This window comes from Sciurus carolinensis, chromosome 11 (genome assembly GCF_902686445.1).
Source record: "Sciurus carolinensis chromosome 11, mSciCar1.2, whole genome shotgun sequence".
Classification (NCBI taxonomy): Eukaryota; Metazoa; Chordata; class Mammalia; order Rodentia; family Sciuridae; genus Sciurus; species Sciurus carolinensis.
In genome coordinates this window covers 90,870,652-90,896,545 of record NC_062223.1, presented here as the reverse complement: position 1 = coordinate 90,896,545, position 25,894 = coordinate 90,870,652, and the positions used below count along the sequence as shown (strand labels likewise).

The following is a 25,894-nucleotide window of genomic DNA, read 5'->3' as shown; positions in this document are numbered from 1 at the left end:
AACTTCTTACAAATTATTAAATAAAGCTGTATGTGTGTTGTTGTTAAAAAAAAAAAAAAAAAAGAAAAGTTATAGAGGCTGATTAAACTTTTGCTTAAAGAAAGCAAAAACAAGACAATTTTCTCAAAAGTCTTCAATCTTTCTATAAGGTGTGAAAACACACACAAGCATATATATGCTTTGAAAATGATTTTCTAATAATTTACTCAAAAGAGTCAATGCTTGTATTTCCAAAGACATCTACTTATGTTTATACACCCTCCCCAAAACCTCAGAAGTCAAGACTTATTACCTTCCTTCTACTGCCTCCACCAAAGTCTGTCTTTCTCCCTCACAATCCTGATCTTTCTCTTTTGTCATTATCTGTGTATTTCCACTAAATAAGATCATATCATAGTACTATGTTCGACCTGCTCTTTATTTAAAATTGTGTGATGAACATCTTTCACATTAATATTTTTAGCAACCTCTTAAATAATGGCACAATATATCACCATATAGATATTATTTTCCTAGTTCCATACTGGTGGATGCTTTGGGTTGATTCCATTTTTCCACTATTTAATTCTGAAACAAATACCATCATCCATATGTCTTCCCATTCTTTTTCAATGATATCCTGAGGGAAAATTTCTACAAGTGGAATATTGGGTCAGATGGTAAACAAACTTTTAAAACTTTCACAATAATTAAAATATTCCTCACAGGAAAACAGAATATTAGTATCTTTAGTACAGGAAGGTACCAGTTTTGTGTGAGAAATGTTGTTTTATGAAGAAAAAGTAACAATTTTAAAAGCATTTTTAGTTTGAAAGAAAATTAGAGTAATTGACATTAGGGTAATTGACCTTCACAACTGAAGATATATGGATATTCTACATCTAGAAAAAATATTCTTGAGATAGTTTTATTGACTAGAATAGAAATATCAGCTTCTTATATTTGTTCTCATACATGATTCACCAAGCATGACTTATTTTTCAGTTTTTCTCATTTGTTTAAAGAAAATTATAAGGACTGGGATGTAGGTCAATGATACAGTGTTTGCCGAGCATATGCACATATGTAAAATTCTGGTTCATTCTCCAGTACCACAAAATAAATAAATGAATACATATAAAGGTAATTATACCTAATTTACTTTTATTCAAGTTTTATTGTGAGAGTAATGAAATTCTTAGGAGGGTCATGGAGATAATAATATTCTACTTTTTATCTTTAATGAGGAGGAAAAAAAGCATTAGAAATATTAAGTGAATGAAAGCAATCCCAATATTTGATTTCAGGTGGTTGATGGTGGTTTACTAATTCAAGATTTTTTAGTGTGTGCCAGTATATTAAAATAATTGATACATACCATTCACAAATAAAAGAAATATTAATATTTTCTCATTTTAATGAATTTCAACATGAGTTATTAAAAATTAACTTTATTTATGTATTAAAATAATCATAGTAAACTAGGAATTAAATGATTTCTTTGTAATTAAAAAAAATAGAAACCAGAATTTAGAGCATAATTACTGGTAAAAAGTTTATACATTTTTAAGAAAATCAGGAAAAAGTCAAGGTTACATTTTTAATTTCATCTTATTTACATATGGTAAGAAATGAAACATTTCAAATTACAAGAAAAATGCAACAACATTGTCACTGTTTTCAGAAAAGTAGATATAATTGTTCAGAAAACTCAAGAGTTATGAAAATTTTAGTATTAAAATTGAATAAATTAGAGAAAAATAAAATAAGAGTCTAGCATTAACAATTGAAACAAAACACAAAAAATCTAGAAATAAACTTAGTGATTGTTATGGGTGGGATATGTGGTATCCCCCCAAATTCATGTGTGAGACAATGCAGAAATGTTCAGAAATGAAATGATTGTAGAGCTGTGGCCTAATTGGTGGATTAAACCACTTGACTGTATTAACTGGGTGATAACCTTAGGCAGGTTGACTGGCTGAAGGAAGTAAGTCACTGGAGGCATGCCTTTGGGGTTTATATTTTGTCTCTGGTGAGTGGAGCTCTCTCTGCTTCTTGGCTGTCATATCCTGATCTGCTTTTCTCCTCCATGCCCTTTTGTCATGATGACCTTAGGTCCAGAGGTATGGAGTGGGCCAAACATGGACTGAAACTCTGCAACCATAAGACAAAATAAACTTTCTCTCCCCTAAGTAGTTTTTATCAGTCTTTTGGTTACAGCAACAAAACTGACTAATACAGTAAGAAACTATGAGTGGAAAAAAACCCACATAAATAAGTTCATTGACAGAAATAAATAGAGTTGAATAAAGGCTGTATAGTATACAGGAATGGTTCTTCAACTATAATTTAGATTTGTTGCAATTCCAGTGAAAATATCAGACACATTATTTTCTTTCTTTTTTTGAATGTAGTAAACTGTATTTATAATTCATCCAAGGGAACATTCAAATACATGTTGCAAAATAAGTATAAGGAGAGATATGCCTTACTACACATTAAAATGATTAAGCTTCAGTAACTTACAGGAAAATAGGTCTTGCATAAATTAATGAAGGGACAGAGTTCATAGATAACCCTATGAGGGACCTTTCTATGTATAAAATTCACTGAATAATAAAGGTGCTATTGCAAACTTATGAGGAAAGTAAGATATAAGTAGATGAAATTCTAGATAGATTATAGTTAACTGTATAATACCATTACAAATTTAAGATAATTTAAGTAGTTATTTATCAGTCCTCAAAGTTGACAAGGAATCATGCAGGAAGTATTTGTCTACAAATATGGAAATTAAAAGTTCTGCTTGTCAATATTCTTTATTGAAACTGAAAATTAAGTATGATATTAGAAAAATTACTATAATCACATGGGACAGTACATTCTTAAAATGTGATTAGTTTTCTCATATTAGTCACAGAAGAATTAAAAGAAACATACATATAAAAACTACCCAATCCCATTTATAAAAAAAATAATAAAAACTTATGAAGTGGGGCCTCAGTTTGTGGAAACAGGCACTTGTACTCTATGGTAGGACTTGGAATTTATAAATATATTTTTAGACTGCATTGGGCAGTGTGTATCAAAAACATGGCAAGTATGTAACCTCTTTGATCTAGCAATTGGACTTCTAGCAAAGGTGGATAATGGCAAGCCTTCTCCACAGGGGCATAGCTGTTCTGGAAAATGTAGGGGGCAGGGCGCTAGCGAAGAATAGAGTTACTTTATATTAGGTAGAGGGGAGTGAAGGAAGGGAAAAGGGTATGGGGGTAGGACAGTAGAGTGAAACAGACATTATTACCTTATATACATATATGACTGCATGACTGATGTGCTCCTACAAGGTGTACAATAAGAAAAATGAGAAATTATACTCCATTATGTATGATCTATCAAAATGCATAAATGCATTCTACTTTCATGTATAACTAATTAGAACAAATAAAAAATTTTAAAAAAGAAATTTATATAAAATGTATTTGTTGCAACAATGTTAAAAGTATTGTTTATGATAACAAATAGTATGGAAGGATTAAAAATTGGTTATTACTTAAATGAGGAATAATTCCAAAAGGTTCTAGGGGAGATCAGAGTCATACAGAAAGCTTTTGCAAATACCTTCCCACAACCTCCAATATTCTAATATATAAATATTCACCCTAGATATAGGACTGCAATGACTGTTAGATTTTGTGCTTCTCTCTCAAGCATTCAAGGGATTTTGCTTATTCTTCCCTTTCTTTTCAGACTCTTTGTCCTCCCCCAGAGCAAGAACGCTAAGATATCATTCTTAAGTTACGCAGATCAAGAAAATATTTTAAAACTTTGATCATTTAAGTTTCTCTCCAATTTTGTTTCCTTTGAACAACTCTCAAAATATGTGTTGGAATAGGGCAATGTTTGTTTTTTTAGGAATCATTTGGAAATTGAAAATAATGCTAAAAGGGACAGCAAAAGCACAAATTAGCAGTCTACTCACTTCTTAGCCTTATGTCATAACTTTAAAATACACATCTTATTTTATTCCTTTCCATGTGTCTTTGAAATGCAAAGAACATTAAAAATGATAAAACTTATTTATAATTTTTGTCATTGCTCTCTGTATGGTACATTAATATTTTGATATGTATATATGCATCTCAGAAAAACTCATATTTTAGCTTTTTAAAAGTGGGGTATATGTTTGAAACAATGCATTCTCTTTAATAAGATGGACTATAAAGTAGGATTGAAAAAAATTCATTTTTTTTCAGAGTTTCAAACTATGACATCTTCTGGTATACTCATAACCTCTTCTTTGTCTTCTACATGCTGCTGATGTTGCATGTTTCAGGGTAAGTTTAAACACATATTTTTTAAAAACAAAAATTGTGCATACCTAAAAATGGGATAATGAAAGTCACTGCTATAGAAGTTTTCATGGGAAGTGGTTAAAATTTTTGATGATTTGGAATTAAGGATAGTATCAAGAGTGGGAGACAGTTCTATTTTTAGCATGGCATATTTTAGGGGAATCATTAAAAAAGTATATTGAAACTGAACACTAGAGTTGCTTCTCCCACAATGACATAGTTTTCAAAGCTCCCTATAGATATCTTCTAATATCCTCTAAAAGAAAATAAAAAGTGAAGAATTTCAAGTAGATTTTTTAGTGCTTGTACTTTAGGAACTGTTTTGCCATTGCAGAATTTCTAACACTGGAGTTACTAGTTTTTACTTTTAAAAGGTCTAACTACTCTAGACCTTTAAAAAGAAAACCAAAAAATTGCAATGGCCAAAGACAAGAATCTGTCAAAAATACAAATGAAAGACATCATGAAACTGGGTGTAGTGGTGCATGTCTGTAATCCCAGTAGCTTGGGAGGCTGAGGCAGGAGGATTGCGAGTTCAAAGCCAGCCTCAGCAACTCAGTGAGGCCCTAAGTAACTCAGTGAGACCCTGTCTCTAAATAAAATACAAAAAAGGGTTGGGGATGTGGCTCAGTGGTCAAGCACCCCTGGATTCAATCCCTAGTATCACAAAACAAAACAAACATCATGAAAGGGTTAAACACTCTAAGCTTTACACAAAGAATAAGTCCCAAATATTTTATAAGGTATGTGTAACCCAAGATGTGTTCTCAAAGTTACGTTGTTTAATCCATGGAGATGGAGAAAACAGCATACTTTTGTATACATATGTGTGTTTATGACTATCAGCAGTGGACTTGGTGGTTTGGACTTGACATTCAGAGCCATGTAAGGTAATAAGCTGTTAACTGGCATCAGGTGCAGTTGGGCTAGCAGAAAGATACAGGACAGGAAAGAGACCATGTACAGGGTAGTGTCAGTTGCTTCTGAAGTGGCAGTCTCTATTGTCACCCAGGAATCATTTTCTACATCCTTCTCCTCAGTTCCCATATAGCAATTAAGTTTTAAAATGAGGAGACTGCATGGGAAGTCATGGACTATCTGCCTTTGGGTAAAGCTCAGACTGCACAGGAACCAGTTACTTTGTAACAGCCCAGATTCCCTCTATGGATACCTTTAGTCACAAGCAAAGCACTGCAAGGAGATAGTCTGTCCTTCCCAAAATGATTTTCATCATTTAGCTAGTGTTCTTATACTCCATGTGTATCCACCAGTAATAAAAAGTGTTACCTAGGAATGCAGCTAGCATTTTCCATTTTTTTTACCAAAAATATTTCCAGTGAAATAGGGTTTCCAGTAAGGTTCTAACCCATTGTTTTCTTCATTGCTTTCTTCAGAATGTTTTGTAATGTAATCTGTTAGTACAATAGGCAATTTCAGGTAAAGCGCATGTTTTATTTCAGGGTACATATCCAAATTATTGGCTTTTGCCCCCTGATTGTGGAGACCACTGGTTAGGAGAGTAGTATTAAATGGATTTATCCCACGTGTCCTCGTTAGTTTTGTTTGGTATCATGGTTCTAGAATGTAGTGTTGTTCTGGAAACATGGCCAACCAATGTAATTATAACCAAGTAATTATAACTTCCAGCTAGCCATCCCTGTCTCATGGGGGAGAGGGCTAGTGATTTGATTTCCATTCATTTCCCTTTGTGGGGATAATATAATCTGTGGAGCCTTAAGATACCAAGAAAACCCTGGGTAGAGAGGATTTACTTTCCATTCTCTAAGTGACTTGTTTGCCTGTCCAGATTGTGGATACCAAGTGTATTATGGACAGGCAGATACTACTCAGGATGATAGTTATTTAAAATACAATTATGTGATGCTTAGTATATATCAAATATATAAATTCAAAATGCTTTACAGACTTTGTAATTAAGTGCTTAGGATTTCATGAGGATAAATAATATTGTTAAATCACCTTTAGTGGGAAAACTGAGGCTGTGAAAAATACAGTAACTTTCTGAAGTTCCCTTAACTGATAAATTATGGATTCAAACCTAAAGCACTCTCACTTGAAACTGACCTGAAAACTCCTAAATTCTGCTACTGTATACACACACACACACAAATACATATACATTCATATATATATATATATATATATATTTATATATATATACACACACACATTCATATATTTATATAAACACATTTTTTTGAGAGCTTTTACATCTGAGAATTTGGATTTAGTTTTAAGATTTTCTTTTTCAAGGTTGTGATCTGGAGTTATCTGGGATTGTAAGCTATTTCTTTCCTTTTCTCCTTCCCTCCCTCTTTCCTTCCTCCCTCCCCCGCCTTCTTCTTTGTTTGTTTGTTTCTCTCTCCTTCATTTCTTTTTCTCTCTTTTTAGTTCTATTAGATGAGAGAAAATCATTTTTAGTGTAATTAATTATGCATTCTTTTGCCTTTATGTTCTACTGAATCAAAACCCCAAAAAAAGGTATTCCTTTGCAATTCAAATAGCCAATTTTTAAAGGTTCAGGAGTTCAAAATGACTTTTTAAGTTTAAAGAGGATTATAATTAAGAGTTACATCTGTACTTTTTTTTTTTTTTGGTAAGTAAAAGGAAGGCATATTTATATTTAGCTTTCACTTTTGTAGAGTAAGGGTCATAGGCAGAAAGTGTCTGTATATAACAAAAAAGGATTTTATAGGTTTTTTTAAAATCACAGAAAATCTTAAAAGATATCTTAAACAAGTTCATTTTCCTAATGAACAAGCTCATTTCTTGTATTTATGCTATTTCATGTGACAAATAATAATTATTTACATGTATGAAGTATGTGTGATGTTTTGATATATTTTACCTTGTGGAAGGATCAACTCAGGCTAGTTAGTGTATTAGTCACCTCCAAAAAATTGCCTTTCTTCATCTTACCTCTGCTATGTCCAGAAAGTAAACATCTAATTCTGAAGATGTCCATTGTGACTTTGCAAACCTCTAATTCTAAGTTCTTTGTTTTTCTAAACAGAATTTATTTTACTGTAACTTCTATCCAGTAACTTAAAAATTTATGACTCCGGGCAACGGAAATCAAGTCTCTCTCCTTGTCCAACTTCTGTTCTTTTGTTTCTTGTATGATGACATTTTAAATCATATCAATACTCACTGGGCCTGGTGGCACATGCCTATAACCCTAGCTTCTCTGGAGGCTGGAGCAGGAGGATCAGAAGTTCAAGGCTAGCCTCAAGACCTTAGTGAAATCCTATTTCAAAATTAAAAATAAATGTATAAAAGAAAGGACTGAGGATACATCTCAGTGGTAAAGTACCCCTGTGTTCAATCCCTAGCACCACACAAAAAAAAAAAAAAAAAAAAAAAAAAAAAAACAAAGCAAAATAAGTCACATCATTATATATCCTTTGGATATATTAACAATTAATATTCATTGAATGCTTATCTTTTACCTTACTTATGTTTTACTATATCAAACCTTCCCAATAACCCATTATTTATCATTATTGTTCTTTTTATTATTATCCCGCTGAGAACACAGGGCCAGTGAGAGAGAGGTAACTTCTGAAGGATGTAGTTAATAAGTTGAAGACCTAGAGTTTCAACCAAGACATATGATTTCAAAACCCCCAAATCCTAACCACTAAATTATGCTGGTCCTGGTTTGGCATGGCTTCTCTGTAACCTTTTATCAGATGGAAGCCAAACTAAGCACTGGCAGGGCTCTTGGAGTGTGTGATATGATATTGGCAGATGAAAGCCTCACTTTCTTCACAGACAATGCTCCATATAGGACCAGCTATCTTCCACAATCATCTGTGTCCTTATGTTTTAATTCTTATTACCTGTATTTTAGATTATTTTCATCATTTATAAGCAAGTCTATTGTGTGCCACTCTAAAAAGCTACATGTTATACGCACTGAACTCAGATGTTTCTTTTCAGTGTTCAAATGGATTTCAAAGTAATTTTTCTTTTCAAAAGATATTGGCATAACATGATGGTGAAAAACTACTTCACTTAACAACTGATAATCTTAGCAGATAATTTTACTTTTCTTTTTCTTATCTATTAAGTGGGATAAATAAAATTATCTTTATTATAGGTTTGAATAAAAAAATGTAGTACAAAAGGAAAATATAATCATATGCAATTCATGTTAGAAAACTCATGACTAGTATCAGTTCTGATGGATATACAAGGAAGAAACATCACATTCAACTACTTCAAGAATGTCTTTTCTTTCTTTCTTTTTTTGTTTAGTAATAGATATTTTTCAGCTATTTCAAGGTCACAGCTTGTTCTCTCTCTCTCTCTCTCTCTCTGTCTCTGCCAGTTAGAGTTTTAATTTCCTTTTTAAATTTTTTTATTTGTTCTAATTTGTTGTATCTGACAGTAGAATGCATTTATTCATTTGGATAGCTCATACATAAATGGAGTATAATCCCTCATTTTTTTTCTGTTATTTTATTTTTTTTTATTGTATACAAATGGGATACATGTTGTTTCTCTATTTGTACATAGAGTCAAGGCATAACATTTGTCCTCATTTTTCTGATTATACATATCGTAGGATCACATCAATCTTGCAGTCATATATGTACTTGTCACAGTTTTAGTTTCAATAGCTCAATAATGAAGGGTCATATGCTGCAATCAACACACACACCTAGCATTTCAGTCTAAGTTTGTCCTTATACACAGATGAAATCAATTATAAGTTATGGCCTAACAAATGCTAGGGGAACATTTTTAAGAGCAACTTTTACAGTTATTAAAAAAAAAAAAAAAAACTTCTTGCACATTGAAGTCATAATACCTATAGGGCAAAGTCTGAAATTTTATATTTGCATTTATTTTTCATTTAACTTTTAAAACACTATGATAATTGAATATTGAAATGAAAATGGTAGCAAGTAGTGAGCATCTTATGATTGCAGTCCTTCACTTTTTCACTACTACATATAAAATGCCTGCAGTGTTTCCACTGGCCCCATGAAGAGGTTTGACACTGAACACCATCTCTGGGATGATATTCATCATCCTCATATGCTTCTCCATTATAATGGTGCTGTCTTTCTTGATTTGGGTCAAAGTCCACCAGTTCTACCTGATCCATTTCCTCAGTATTTTCTACTTGCTTCCTTTCATAGGAGTACTTCTAGCAAAGAGAGTTTATCAGGAGAGAGAAAGCCATTTTCAGGAAAGTTTACCTTAAATTGATAATTAGGTGACCCTTTTCATATTGACATACCTTAATTTAGCACACACTTCTCATTTTCATGCTTGCTAGTCTGATCTGGATGAGAGGTGTTGACCACAGTTCAGTTATTGAGAGTAGATATTGGCTTATGGAAGCCACATAATGCTTCTTCAACCAGGTGTATATCCATGTGCATAAAAAAAATTTTCTCCTTGTTATATAAAACAGCACAGTCCTTCTGATCTGACACAATGATAATATTTCCTGGCTCCAGTCTTGGCTCTTGATCTCCTTCACCATAGAATGTTATCTTCTGTCCATCTTTCATGCTTTTGTCAATGTGAACTTCTAGAATCTTCTTCCATTCAACTACTGTCCCTTGCAGTGGTTGCATCTATCTTTTTTTTTTTAAACAGTGACAGATAATTTATTAAGTGCTTACTATTTGTCGAGCATACATCTATCTTTAAGACTGATCCCTTCCCCTTGACCCCAGTACTCCATGCATACCCCTGAATTTGCAGAACCATGTTGGGTCCTATCTAATGAATTCATATCTGCATTCTAGTGCCTGGGCAGTTGAAATAACACTCTGCTGCTCCTTTCTTACCACCTTGACCTTCACATTTGTCACATTCTTTTTAGAGCCAGTTTTCTTTTTGCACCATATGTACATCTTCTAACATTGCCAAGAGCTTATGCACAATATTTTTACCTCTCCTTTCTCTTTGCATCCTTTCTGTTCCTCCAAGAACATAACAAAGATGTCCATGGAGGAACCCACACCACCACCACCTCCACCTTTTCTAATTGCTGTTCTCCTGTGTCATGTAATTCCCTTTTCTTGACATCAGAGAAAACTTTATAAGCTTGAGAAATCGGTTTATACCTGTCTCCTTCATTTGGATTCTTGTCAGGATGATACTTCAAGATCAGTTTTCTCTAAACCTTTTTCAATTTTGCCTGGGTGGCATTGGGTTTGGCTCCGAAACATCATAGTGAGTGGTTTCTTTCACCCTTTTCTATAGTCAATCAGTGGGCTGATGTTAGTGTGCTGAAGTGGGAAGAAGCATGTGATTGTGTGTAATTTGGGCAGCCCCTACTCCTCCATCTCTCACCAAGCATTCTGGAAATTTGCATAAGGTCACAGAACTTTTGAAGAGCCTAGAGTTTCTTATTCACTAAATAATTTGGTAACTGCATAACATGGTGAAAACCACTTACATATCAAAGGGATATTCCTTAAAGGGTCAATGATATTTATAACATTGCAAAGTCTCTAAAATTCACTTGACTTTAGCAATAAATATTTATTTTGGGACTTTCAAAAGAAGGCTTCTTCAAGGAAATGTTTTTTTCTAAATTTAATACACTTTCAAGGAAGTTGTTATTGTTGTGTTTTATTAAAGATTTTCCAATTCAAAAGACATGTTGAGAAAAACTAGTCAAAAACCATTTCTCTTTCCAGATGTGGATGTAACTGGAAGTTTCTTTTTTTTTTTTTTTCATTTGAAAATCTTATCAAGAGGAGATACCTACTGCTATTCTCACATACTGATAAAAGGGATATGGAAAAGAAATTAGAATGTCACAGAGTCTGAATTTAAGAGCCTAACCCTGCTCCTTTGAAAGACATGTGGAGTATGCATTGTAAGTGAGATTTGGCACCTGAGCCTCTGCAATCTTGCCAGAGTCAGCCCTCCTACTGATTTTAATATGGGAATGTTGTGTGGACACTGATTGTATTTTGTACTTAAATGAGAGACAGTTTATAGCATGATAGTTCTGATTAAGATAGAGGGGAAGGTCCTCCTCAAAGGAATTGATGGCAATGAGAGCAAATTTACAGTGTAAATAATATTTTGTGCTGGCTAGACTCCTCTGACCATTGTTTAATACATGATTGACACTTGAATTATTCTTTTAAACAATTCTCTGCCAGTGGGAATTATTTGTTGGCAAGAGTTAATCATAGAGCATGATTTACAGTCCACTTGAATCATGTTTTCTAGGGAATTTAAAGGAATAGTATTCTCTGTGTGTTTCTAAAAACACTCTTTAAACCAGAAGGAACCCAGCGGGTGGTCTTTGTCAACAGCGACTTTAATGATCCACAAGCAGTGTCAGCTTCACAGTTTAGGTTCAAGAAATGAACCAGGGCTAGACAAATATTTGTAAGGATAAGTTTATTGTGTTAATTTCTCCATCTATTATGCCCTTAGCAAGAAGAAATTAAGGATATGCTGTTAGAGGATGGGGCCTTTATGTCAAATATTTAAGGGTTAATGTTTGTGGTGTGCCAAGTGTATTCTCTTCTAGAAGCCACTTTCACTGAGGTCTCTGTTCACCCACAGTGATGTGGAAGAAGGAAAGGTTTGTAATCTTCTGTAGGTGGAGGCACTTGATTTCAGAAAATTAAATGGGAACTTGGATGGTGTCCAGGGAAAGAAAGGCCCAGATATTGTATGTTAACCAGTCCTTCCCTAACCCTGAGGGAAAGAACTGTTACTTTCCTACAATTCCTTTTAAGTTTCCCTTTCATTGCCTCTAGATTAGCAGTGAGGATGTAATTTATTCTCTGAACTAGGAATTTTTAAAAATTCATTAATTCATTCATTCATTTTTCACTGTAGGGGTTTGAATCAGGGATACTCTACTTCTGAGCCTTATCCCCAGTCTTTTTTTTTTTTTTTTTAATTTTGAGAAGGGGCTTGGTAAATCATTGAGGGTATACACAACTTGCAATCCTCCTGCCAGTCTCCTGAGTTGCTGGGGATAAAGATATGCACCACATGCCCAGATGAGGCACTTTTGAGAATGACAGGGTATGCTACTAATAATTAAGCAAGGAATGTGGGTAAGCCAGGCAGTATGATCATTCTACTTATTCCCAGGCATTGGGGAAAGTTCTTCAGAGGTTTATGGACAGTTCTAATGTCCACCTTGTATCAGAATCACAAAAAGAGTTCTTTGTTCCAACAGGGCCTCTGCATGGGTACTTAGGAACTAGAACCTTAAAGTAATAATACTGTATACTGCTTAGCTTTGGCCCACTTTAGAGATTGTAAGTAGGTGCCCACAACCATCTTAGGAAAAGGGTTGAGAATTTTGGGATTTATGATAGTGTCTAAATCTTTCATGAACTCTTGTCATTCTTACAGGTGACCTATTCTGATCCTCCCTAGATCTAGATGTCATTTTTTTTTTTTTTTTTGGAACTGAGAATTGAACCCTGGGGCACTTAACCTTTGAGACACATCTCACATCTCCAGCCCTTTTTTTTTTTTTTTTTTTTTTTGAGGCAGGTTTTTGCTAAGTTGCTGAGTCTGACTTTGAATTGTGATCTCCCTGTCAGCCTCCTGAGCCCCTAGGATTACAGGTGTGTGCCACCATACCCAGCCTGTTTTTTAATGGATCTGATATACTTGTTATCAGTATGATGTCCATTATCTGTATTAAAAAATTCCACTTTTTTCATATAGAAAGGGTTTTTAACTTGGATTCATAATCCCTAGGAATCATTGAATGGATTCAGAGGAACCTTGAATTCCTGAATCACACACAACAAACTAAAAATGTACATGTATTTAGTATATATTTAGTTTTGAGGCACATACATGCATTTGGTATAAGAAGGGGTTCCCCAGTTTTCATAGTTTTAATTAGAATCCTATAGGTGCATGTGGTCCTAACAGGCTAAAATATTTCTGAGCTGAACACTTTCAAAGCTAGATTTTAACCAGAGACCTTTATTATCTTTCCACATTTGATATGTCAGGGTTAAAAACACTTAATTGTAACAGTGGGGTAGTTTCCTTCTCACATGAATGCTACTAGAAGAAGTTAACCTGACAAATGCAGTGACCAACTTAACAATTGTGCTATCATTTTAGAGGACAATAATAAAACTCTTCATTGTCATTTCCAAGGTTTAGATAACATTTAGGATGTATCAGGGACTTAACATTTTACACATACTCTCTATGAGCACAACTAGTTTTTGTTATTGTTTTTTAATATGCACAGCATTGGATGGTATGTGGTGTTATCATTTCCATCTTATAGATGGAGAAATGAGGTGTACAAGATAAATTAAGTGACTGTCCCAGACCAGTCAGCTAGTGCTTGAAGAATGCTAGTACTGAGCATAGGAGGTCTGGCCCCAGAAACTATGCATGTATCTTTACCCTTTTCATGAATTATTTAAATTATGAATTATTTATTTTTTTGGAAAGTGTCCTCACCTGTGAATGAGCTATTTTCATGTTATGTGAAAATCTAGGACATCTTTTTGATTTATCTCTGTAAGTTAATGAGTATATATGTGTATCTTTGAATGTTTTAAGTAATAAATTTGATTATGCTTTAAGTCAGATAGATTCAAAGGTTTTTGAAAAGGTAAAATCTGGTGTTCCCAGAAAACATGGCTTCTTTTTGGTACTACTTTAAAAATATTTCACAAAATATATGACCTTGTTATATTTGATAATAATTGTAATAACTTTATATTAAATGTAACAATAAAATAATGTTTATGTGATACCTTAACTTTTAAATTTCTCCCAAATAACTGGAAAATTACAGTGAAAGGAGCTTGGCTATAGACTAAAGTTAATAAGAATGCTGTGGAAAAGAAACTTTTATAAGGAATTGTACTGCTAGTGTTTTGTAAAGAGATTAAGTCAAAACAAAACACGAAAGGAAAAGGGAAAAGACATTATTCACAATACAGGAAAAGCACATTAAATCCATGGATTAAAAAACACCAATGACTTTAACAGAATTTTTCAATGAATTGCCTCTAATGTTAGGTGACCCATGAAGTTAGTATCCAATATGAGGAATGAATTTGATAGTAGAATCCCACAGTATATATAGAGTCCCAAGTAAATTTGCAAAATTGTTGATTACTTTGATCTTCCTTTTCCATACCTATTGCTGTCTTGACCTTTATATAGTGAACCAAACTGCCTAATGAATTCTAATAGAAAAGAAGTAGGATACATGGATCACTGTGGTATGCTGACTTTAATTCTTTAGGTTAAATACTGAGGAGTTGGATGACTGTCATATAGTGCTTCCATGCCTCGTCTTTTGAGAAAAATTCATACTGATTTCCATAGTAATTATACTAATTTACAACCCCACCAGCAGTGTAGAAGTTTTCTTTTCTCTCTACATCTCATCCTTTATCGTTATTTGTATTAGTGATGACTGCCATTCTGACTAGAGTGACATGAAATCTCTAAGATATGGCATCAAGCAGTGTTTTTATTTTGCATTTCCCTAATTACCTGAAGGTGTTGAAAATGTTTTCATGTATTTGTTGACCGTTCATATATCTTCTTTGAGAAGTGTTTGTTAGTTCGTTTGCCCATTTGCTGATTGGATTATTTGGTTTTGTGGTGGTGAGGTTTTTGAGTTCTTTATGAATTCTGGATATAATCCTCTGCCAGAAGAAAAGCTAGCAAAGATTTTTTTTCCCATTCTGTAGGCTTTTCTCCTTTCCTATTCATAAGATTTTTGTTTTTTTTTTTTAAATGTGATTTTTTTGCATAATGATTACAGAGGAAGGATTTATGGTTTATTTACATTTGCTGATATTTTATCCTATAAACCAGATGGTTTTGAGGATTGAGGACATGTAGTATATTCTCCCATGATTGTGTTTTATAATCACATAGTTTACATGTATATGTGTATGAATGTGTGGGTAGATAGAAATAGTATATTTTTAGCATTTTCATATACATGAAATCATCCAAGCTACATATATTAATGAATGTTAAATCTTACCAGCTATGAGTTTATTTTTCACCTATTTTGGCAATGGAAGTATCAAGCTTCAGATCAAATAACTTTTATACTATTTTCACCTCAATTTTTCTCCTGGGAGTTTTTTTTTTTTTTAATATTATTAAATGGTTCTGACTTGACTTCCAGGGTGAGAATGGTGAGAAGGAAGGTGAGAAGGAAGGAGAAACAACAAAAGTTGCATTTAATTTAAGAAACATTTTCAGTACATTAGTATTTTTATGAAATATGAAATAATTCTTTTATACCCCATTGCCATTTTAGTAAAGCAATAGTAAAGGAATACTAAGAAATAATGGATGCTTACTAATATTTTTCTTCACAAGAGGTCAATGCCCTTTCCTTAACATATCTGTGAACTAGAAAGGAATGGGATTCTCTCTCTTTTTCAATGAGGAAACAGTAAAACGATGTACCCAGCATTTAAATCTTGATTGTAATTCCTGACACTGTGGGATTTAGATTTGTCAGCTGCATAGAGAGCATGACAGGACCAGCTGTTTAATTTGCAGAGTCTACAGTGCAATGAAAATGCAGGATTTTGTGATAAAAAATTATTACTCATTTGGAGTGGAAATAACTGGAGCACTGAACCAATGACCTGGCTTTTCTAAGAGCGAAATTTTTATGCAGTTGCATAGATCACAAACTCATGAACTAGCCCTCTCTTTTAAGCTTGGACAGTCCCACAAGTAAAAGACAGATGCAGTTCCTGCTCTGGTTGATCAGAAGACTCTCAAGTGTCAGAGGCAAAAGCACAGCAAAGAATGCAGAGGCAAGAACTCTGGGGCCAAAGTGGGGAAAAGAATAAATGATTAGGTTGGGTGGGTACCCAGGTGTTCAAGACTGCCAAGACCACATCCCCAGCTTAGGAATGCACTCTATTTTCAGATGCTTCTATTGATAGGCTTGAATATCTTGACAACCATTTGCTTTGGGTAGGTTTGGCTTGGAGCATGGCAGGTTAGATTTAGCAATACTAACTAGTAAAGAGGAATGATGTAAGTTGCAGACTGACTTAGTGTTATCTTCCTGAACTTACATGGTTTATTTTACTAAATACCATTTACTAAAATCTAGCCATTTTTTGAAGGCAGAAAATGAGTTTAAAATCAATGTTTGTTAAAACCAGATGACTACTCAATCATGTGTTTCAACAACAATAACACAAAAAAGTTGTTTATACATTCCTAGTCACTTACTTGTTTGTCCAATGACTATTTAGTTGCTGTAGGTTATAGGTACTGTGTTAGGCACCAGAAAAATAGCAGTGAAACAGGACACACCCTTATCCTTCAGAAGCAAACATTCTGGTGATTTCCAGAGAAGCTGAAGAGTTGTGATGTTTTTGTTGGGGAGGTTCAGGGGATTGAACTTGGGTATATGACAACTGAGACACATCCCCCACCCTATTTTGTATTTTATTTAGAGACAGGATCTCACTGAGTTGCTTAGCACTTTGCTTTTGCTGAACCTGGCTTTGAACTTTCAATCCTCCTGCCTCAGCCTCCAGAGCCACTGGAATTACAGGTGTGCAGCACCACACCTGGCTGTAATGGGTTTTAAAGTGGAGAATTTGGTTTTATTTTCTGATGTAAATTTTTTTTTTTTTGGTTTTGTTTTGTATTTTTAAATATAGTGAAATAACTCTCAGGAAAAGTTATATTTTTACTGAAAATTTTTTTGTTATTGAATACTAGGAAAAAAGTAGGTTCCTAAGGGACAATAACTTTGATCTCCTATTTAAAAAGGATAAAATCACCAACTATATAAAGATCATCTAAATAACACTGCATTCATTATACATTCTTCACATAAAGTAAGGTAGGGATGATTTTTATGATTTTCATTTTAACAGGCATGGTGTTTTCTAATATTTAATTTTTCCCATAAAATAGTTTTATAATTTGTATGCAGGATTCATTCAATATACTATGTTATTTTCTATGACCTTGTGACAGGCATTAAAACAAACAAAACAATACAAAACATACAAACAAAAATCCCCAAATAGGATAATTCTAATGCCCCTTAAGGGAAAAAAGGAACAAAAAACAAAACAAAACAAAACAAAACAAAAACTCTACCTTTTGAAACACTGTTGAATGTTGAAAGCATATGTTAGGATCCTGTGAGCATAAAAGCAATAGCATTCACAGCCGTGTATTTTGATGGATACATATAAGGGATTGTAAAATCCATTATTTCTCATTATAGAAGAGCACTAGACATTCCATAGGTATTTCAGAATTTCTCTTTTGGAGCATAATACATTGAAACAAAAAATAAGAAGCCCTTCTGTTCCCTGTCTCCCTTCCTGAGTTCCTCACAATGTCACTGTTTTATTTTAACCTGATCATGTTTTGTGTTTACCATTCACTAGCATCTTTTCCCTTTCCTCTTTTTTGTTTTAAATTGTTGTTCATTTATTTATGAAAGCTACAACAATACATATAAGAATTTTCCCTATTTTGATTCCCAAATGTGCATGCCATATTAAAACAAATTTTGTGGCCATTGCTTGCTTTTAAAATCAATGTACAAGAAAGGCATGAGAAACATATTACATGCAAGAAACTTGCTAAAGGGATGGTAGGGTTTGGTAGAATATGGATAAATGAGGTATAAATGCACAAGATATGATCACTTCTATTAATATAGGAAAAAACCATGTAACTTTGTATAGCCTGTTTTCTCATATTGGAATAACATTCTCCTATAATCATTGGAATATGTACATTCTTCAATTATCTTTTTCTAGTAAGTCCTTTCCATGATTTCATAAACCAAGTACATCACTCATCTGTACTATTCTCAAGAAGTATACATATGTCCATATACCATTAATCATTTTGTTTTGTACTCGTTTCTTTCATATTTGATTACATTCATTAGATCTCTTGTAGATATTCCATTTAAATGAATTAAAATGAACTATGAAAATTTCAGTGTTTCACCTGCACAAACAACATTTTGATCACTCAATAGCTACATGTAATTGTATAGCGGTTCAGATTTAGACGATTTTCACCATCACAGAAAGTTCTATAGGAGAGTGTGGCACTAGATTATGCAATTCTTGAAGGAAGGGACCATATAATTTAAACTAAAAAAGTTAAAAATTAATAAAATAGTAAATGTGAAAGATGTATATCTTGGTGGTGATATAGGACAAAAAGCAAGGTCAGGATTCTTGGCAGATAGAAATTAGCTTCAGGCTACTTAAGTGGGTTCCGTTGTATTTGAGAAGATTGCATTGAACTCTTAAACACAGGCATGTTATGTCTGCTGAATTAAACAAAGGTATTGGAGATGAAAAACAGTAGTAAAAACTACAAAAATATCTCAGATTTTAATAAATCTCTGCAGGGCAAAGACCCTAAAGTATAAGCTGTCCCTTAGAGATAGTATCTGATTTTTATTCATCAGTTGAAATATCCCTAATATTGAGTTTACATTCCTATTTAAAATTCTTCAGAAAGATTATTCTAAGAATACATATTCTAAGATTACATACTCTAAGAGTTCTAAGAAATTTTGTACTGGTGTCAAAGAAACGGGCACTTTTAGTTTCTAACTAGTAAAAAGTAAAGTTACTGCATTCAATTGAACTTGAAAAATGACAAATAAAATCATTGGTTTGGTAGAAATATGCTACCTCCTTTTATAAAATCTGGAAGTATGTAGAGCTGCAAGATTTTGATCAATGCGTGTATTAGTCTTCAATTTCAGGGATTTTTTGTTTGGTTTTTATAAAGTAAAGTAGATATTCTGCAAGGGGAGGAGGCCTATTATGACAGATGGAACATGAATTATACTTTTGAAGCGGACCTCCTGGGCTTTCCATCTCAGCTCTGCCCCTGGCAGTATTGTTTTGGGCAGATTACTTAACTCTTCCATACCTGTTCACTCATAGTGGGATGGAGCCACCATTTACCATAAACAGTTGATATAAGTTTGTGTAAACGCTGATGGAAGCAACCAGCACCTGTCTGGCATGCTGAGCATCTATTCTTTGAGTGCTGAGTTCAGAACCTGCCAAGGTCCTCCCTAGTGAACCTTCCAGTACCTTCACCAGTGAATTATAGCACAATAATCTGAGATTCTGTACTTGATTTTTTTTATGAATACTGTTTTTCACTATTTGTCTTTATTTTTTTATCCATGCTTTCATGATGACAAAAATACCCATTAAGATAAAGTAAGGACATTTTTAATAAAATTTTAAGATAGAGATAACCTGTGTTAATTTTTGTGAACATAACTTAAAATAATATAAAAATTTCAAAATTAAAGAGAATTTTTGGATCTTATACACCACTTTATGTGCCTAGAACATCAGTACTGTTTGTCTGGGTTGACTGAAGAGATATAATTTTAGTTACAATATCACTATTCTAAGGACCTTGAACATGGTAGGGCTATGTCCACTTGAACTTTGTTAGGACGTAGGACGCATTCCTTTGCCTGACATTAAGACCCTAACTATAAGCTGCCCCTTTCCAGTGCATGTACAAACACACAACACACACACACACACACACACACACACACGCACACACAAAGAGAAAGAGACAGAGACAGAGCTGGCCTTATTTCAAATAATTTCTTCATTTTGAACCTGTTCGACATCCACTTCTTAAACCACTAACGTGCTTTTCAGGTAGTGAGAGTGAACAGGTTTCTGAAGCTCATACTTTAACTACCATCTAGTTAATTATCCTAATAAAAACCATGGGTTTTTCATGTTTGTAATGGGAAAAAATTACTCACCTAGTATGATTATTTTGTTTTGATGTTTATTTAGTAAAAAAATGTTTAAAAAATTCTTGACATGCTACTTTGTTAGTAAGTAGTAATCTTCCTCCTTCCTACCTTTTTCAGAGGTGGTATGTTGTGAGGAACCAGTTACCTAATGTGCTGTATTATGAGAGGAAAAGAACATAGAATCTGAGTGAGCTGGGTTCAAATTTTAGCTCTGTTATTTATCACAAACACACACAACTATGCAACAGTAGGATATTATTAAGTCTTTTAAAATAGTTCCTTAATTTGTAAAATGAGAATAATAATTCATGGTTTATATACATTTTTCAAGAATTACATGAAATATTGCTGCAACCAGCAATATTTTAGTATTAACTCTTCAGAAACCAGAGAAGGATGAAGAAAAGACCAACAGGCACACATAGAAAAAAAGCTGGGGCCAGGTGGGCAGCCAAATCCTATTTGAGTTTGACACAAAACTAGCTCAGCACATTTATTATATAGGTTTTGTCTTCAAAATGTTATTTGTGAGACTGTTTTAGCAAAACAGGCAGTCTGAAGGGTGTAATGAAAATTACAAGACATCGAGGTCATCTTGTTATGCCCTGAATTCTTTACTCCTGGAAGTTGATGCCTGAGTCCAAGGTTCCAACTGATAGAGCTGCATGCCTTTGCACATAGCCTCCTTGGGTCAGCATCATGATAGTGAGTGGGCCATTTTGACATTTGCACAGGAAGTTCCCAGCACAAACTCAGCCATGAGTGAATCAGAGACCGTGGTTCAGGTTACCTCTCTCCACAAAATATGAAGAAAATTTCTTTTTTTGTTTTGGACCTGGAGTCTACCATACCTTACTAAAATATTATTAAAAGTCTGTTGTAATTATTATCTGTGGCATGGCTAAAGTTTAGCTTCTCCTAAGATCTCTTACAAAATAGATTTTAAGTTTCTGGAGTGATAGGAGTAGATTTGGTTCCTCATTAAACTCTAGCACCACCTAGAATGGTGCTATGTAATCACGTCAGGCTTTGTCCAACTCATGTGCAGTAGAATAAATCAGAGATTTTTGACAGACTTACCTTCAGCCACTTACCTTGGGGATCACCAGTGGTAACAACATGTTTGGCTAAATCAGTAATTGTAATGGAAACTTAATCAAATGAATGGATTGTCCAAGTATAGTACATAATCGTATGGTACAAATAGAATGCTATCAATGACTAATGACAGAAATATTGGCACAGATTTAATTTCTATTAATTTATTCCATACCTAGGCTGTGTCTATTGTATTCCTTTAAAAGTTTTTTTCTGTACGTGTCATCTACTATGATTGTCATATACTGCAGTCCAGTACTTAGATGCCTTTAACATGTACTGAATGCTTTGTAATGATTTCATGATGACTAGTTTTAAGGAACACAGTAAAATAAAAAAAAAAGACTAGAGAAAGGGAACTTACCATGATCAAAAGGGAAAGAAGAGGGTGATCAGACTGGAGGGATGGCAAATGCCATCACTACCTTGGTCTTTTCCTTCTCCCCATCAAATATTCAATCTAATGGTTTTACTATTTATGCAATAACTTTTGTTTTAAAAAATTATCAGTTTTATTGTTGCATTATAATGATACATAATGAGACTAATTGTTGCATATTTGTACATACATGCAATATAATAATGTAATTTGCAAGTACCTCTCCTTTTCCTCCTCTTGTTCTTCCTTCTGGTATTCTTCCTCTATTCTTATGGTCTCTCTTCAATTTTCATGAGACCCCTTCCCTAAACTTTTCCCCCATTTTTCCTCTATAACTTCCACATATGAGGAAAACATAATCCATGACTTTCTGAGTTTAGCCTATTTCACTTGACATAATGTTCTCAAGTTCTGTCCTTTTTCCTGCAAATGACCTGATTTCATTCTTTTTGGTGAATAAACTCCATTGTATATACATACCACATTTTCTTCATTCATTCATCTGTTCATGGATACATATTCTATAATTTGGCTATTGTGCTGCTATAAGCAACTATTTTCATGTATTACTATGACTTTAATTCCTTAGCATAAATACTGAGGGGTGGTATAGCTGGGTCATATGGTGGTTCCATTTCTAGTCTTTAGAGGAGCCCCTATATTGATTTCCATAGTGGTTGTACCAATTACAATCTCACCAACAGTGTAAAAGTATTTCTTTTTCCTCATATCCTCTCTGGCATAAAATATTGTCTTTATAATATTAATATAGTTCTGTGACACTTAGACTTTATTTAAGCTACCAAAATCAATTATTTGGAGCATAAAGTGTAGTCTGAAATTAATATATTCTTAGCCAATTAGGGAAGAATAACTTTGGAAACAAATTCACTTTTGGTGCCCTTTAAAATAAAAATAAAGTATACTACAATATTTTTTTTTTAATTTTAATTTATTTTTATTGTAAACAAATGGGATACATATTGTTTCTGTTTGTACATGGAGTAACAGCATACCATTTGTGGAATCATACATTTACATAGGGTAATGATGTTTGATTCATTCTGTTATTTTTTCCTCCCCCCCACCCCTCCGACCCCTCTTTTCCCTCTATAGAGTCCCTCCTTCCTCCATTCTTGTCCCCCTCCCACCCCTCATTATGTGTCATCATCCGCTTACCAGCGAGATAATTTGTCCTTTGGTTTTTTGAGTTTGGCTTATCTCACTTAGCACAATATTCTCCAATTTCATCCATTTGCCTGCAAATGCCATAATTTTATTATTCTTTATACCTGAGTAATATTCCATTGTATATATATACCACAGTTTCTTTATCCATTCCTAAATTGAAGGACATCTAGGTTGGTTCCACAGTCTGGCTATTGTGAATTGAGCAGCTGTGAACATTGATGTGGCTGTATCTCTGTAGTATGCTGATTTTAAGTCCTTTGGGTATAGGCCAAGAAGTGGGATAGCTGGGTCAAATGGTGGGTTCATTCCAAGTTTTCTAAGGAATCTCCACAATGCTTTCCAGAGTGGCTACACTAATTTACATCCCCACCAGCAATGTATGAGTGTACCTTTTTTCCCCCACATCCTCTCCAACACCTATTGTTGCTTATATTCTTGATAAATCACCATTCTAATTGGGGCGAGATGGAATCTTAGTGTAGTTTTGATTTGCATTTCCCTTATTACTAAAGATTGTGAACATTTTTTCATATGTTTGGTGATTGCTTGTAGATCTTCTGTGAAGCGTCTGTTCATTTCCTTAGCCCATTTGTTGATTGGGTTATTTGTATTCTTGGTGTAGAGTTTTTTGAGTTCTTTATAGATTCTGAAAATTAGTGTTCTATCTGAAGTATGAGTGGCAAAGATATTCTCCCACTCTGTAGGCTCTGGCTTCGCATTGCTGATAGTTTCCTTTGCTGAGAGAAAGCTATTTAGTTTGAATGTATCCCAGTTATTGAATCTTGCTTTTATTTCTTGTGCTACGGGAGTCCTGTTAAGGAAGTCTGATCCTAAGCCAACAAGTTGAAGATTTGGACCTACTTTTTCTTCTATAAGATGCAGGGTCTCTGGTCTGATTTCAAGATCCTTGAACCATTTTGAGTTGAGTTTTGTGCAGGGTGAGAGATAGGGGTTTAATTTTATTCTGTTTTGAAGAGGCTATCTTTTCTCCATTGCATATTTTTGGCACCTTTGTCTAGTATGAGAAAATTGTATTCATTTGGGTTTGTGTCTGTGTCCTCTATTCTGTACCATTGATCTACCTGTCTATTTTGGTACCAATACCATGCCATTTTTGTTACTATTGCTTTGTAGTAGAGTTGAAGTTCTGGTATTGCGATACCCCGTTTCATTCTTCCTGCTAAGGATTGCTTTAGCTATTCTGGGTTTTTTATTCTTCCAGATGAATTTCATACTTGCTTGCTCTATTTCTGTAAGGTACATCATTGGGATTTTAATTGGAATTGCATTGAATCTGTATAGCACTTTTGGTAGTATGGCCATTTTGACAATATTAATTCTGCCTCTCCAAGAACATGGGAGATCTTTCCATCTTCTAAAGTCTTCCTCAATTTCTTTCTTCAGTGTTTTATAGTTTTCATTGTAGAGATCTTTTACCTCTTTGGTTTGATTGATTCCCAAGTTTTTTTTTTTTTTTGAGGCTATTGCAAATGGAGTTGTTTTCCTCATTTCCCTTTCAGCTGTTTCGTCGCTTGCGTATAAAAATTCTTTAGATTTATGCGTGTTGATTTTATAACCTGCTATTTTGCTGAATTCATTGATGAGGTCTAGAAGTTTTCTGGAGGAGTTTTTTGGATCCTCTAAATATAGAATCATGTCATCAGCAAATAGTGACACCTGAAGTTCCTCTTTTCCTATTCGTATCCCTTTAATTTCTCTAGTCTGCCTAATTGCTCTGGCTAGAGTTTCCAGGACAATGTTGAATAGAAGTGGTGAAAGAGGACATCCCTGTCTTGTTCCCATTTTTAAAGGGAATGGTTTCAATTTTTCTCCATTAAGAATGATGTTGGCCTTGGGCTTAGCATAAATAGCCTTTACAATGTTCAGGTATATCCCTACTATCCCTATTTTTTCTAGTGTTTTGAGCATGAAAAGGGGTGTTGTATTTTGTCAAATGCTTTTTCTGTGTCAATTGAAATAATCATATGATTCTTATCCTTAAGGCTATTGACATGATGGATTACGTTTATTGATTTACGGATGTTAAACCATCCTTGCATTCCAGGGATGAACCCCACTTGATCATGGTGCACGATTTACTTAAATGTTTTTGGATATGATTTGCCAATATTTTGTTAAGGATCTTTGCATCTATATTCATCAAGGATATTGGTCTAAAATTTTCTTTCCTTGATGTGTCTTTTCCTGGTTTGGTTATGAGTGCAATATTAGCTTCATAGAATAAGTTTGGTAGGGCACCCTCTTTTTCTGTTTCCTGGAATACTTTGAGAAGTATTGGAATGAGATCTTCTTTGAAGGTCTTGTAGAACTCGGCTGAGAATCTGTCTGGTCCTGGACTTTTCTTGGATGGTAGGTTTTTAATGACTTCTTCTATTTCATTGCTTGATATTGATCTGTTGAAATTGTGTATGTCCTCCTGGTTCAGTTTGGGAGTAGCATATGTCTCTAGAAATTTGTCAATGTCTTCGGTAGTTTCTGTTGTTGGAATACAGATTTTCAAAGTACCTTCTCATTGTGTTCTGTATCTCAGTGGTGTCTGTCATGATATTTCCTTTTTCATCATGGATTTTAGTAATTTGAGTCTTCTCTCTCCTTCTCTTTGTTAGTGTGGCTAAGGGTTTGTCTATTTTGTTTACTTTCTCAAAAAAACAACCTTTTGTTTTGTCAATATTTTGAATAGTTTCTTTTGTTTCAATTTCATTGATTTCAGCTCTGATTTTAATTATTTCCTGTCTTCTACTACTTTTGCTATTATTCTGTTCTTCTTTTTCTAGGGCTTTGAGCTGTAATATTAGGTCATTTACTTGTTGACTTTTCCTTCTTTTCTGGAATGTGCTCCATGCAATGAACTTTCCTCTTACTACTGCTTTCATGGTGTCCCAGAAATTTTGATATGTTGTATCGTCATTCTCATTGACATCTAAGAATTTTTTTATCTCCTCCCTGATGTTTTCTGTTATCCATGTTACATTCAATAGCATATTATTTAGTCTCCAGATTTTGGAGTAATTTCTGTTTTTTATTTTGTCATTGGTTTCTACTCTCAGTTCATTATGATCTGATAGA

The 25,894-nt window shown here is 33.9% G+C and overlaps 1 protein-coding gene and 1 pseudogene across 4 annotated transcripts in view; one reads left to right on the top strand and one right to left on the bottom strand.

The window, feature by feature from the left end:
- Nox4 (NADPH oxidase 4) overlaps positions 1–25,894 on the top strand; it is a 205,105-nt gene that overhangs the window by 77,971 nt on the left and 101,240 nt on the right. For all 4 annotated transcript variants that reach the window (XM_047517045.1, XM_047517047.1, XM_047517048.1 and 1 more), the window contains one exon: positions 4,239–4,319. In XM_047517045.1, the coding sequence (XP_047373001.1) occupies positions 4,239–4,319 (81 nt within the window). The remainder of the gene's footprint in view (positions 1–4,238; positions 4,320–25,894) is intronic.
- LOC124958377 (dnaJ homolog subfamily A member 1-like) lies at positions 9,235–21,260 on the bottom strand (annotated as a pseudogene).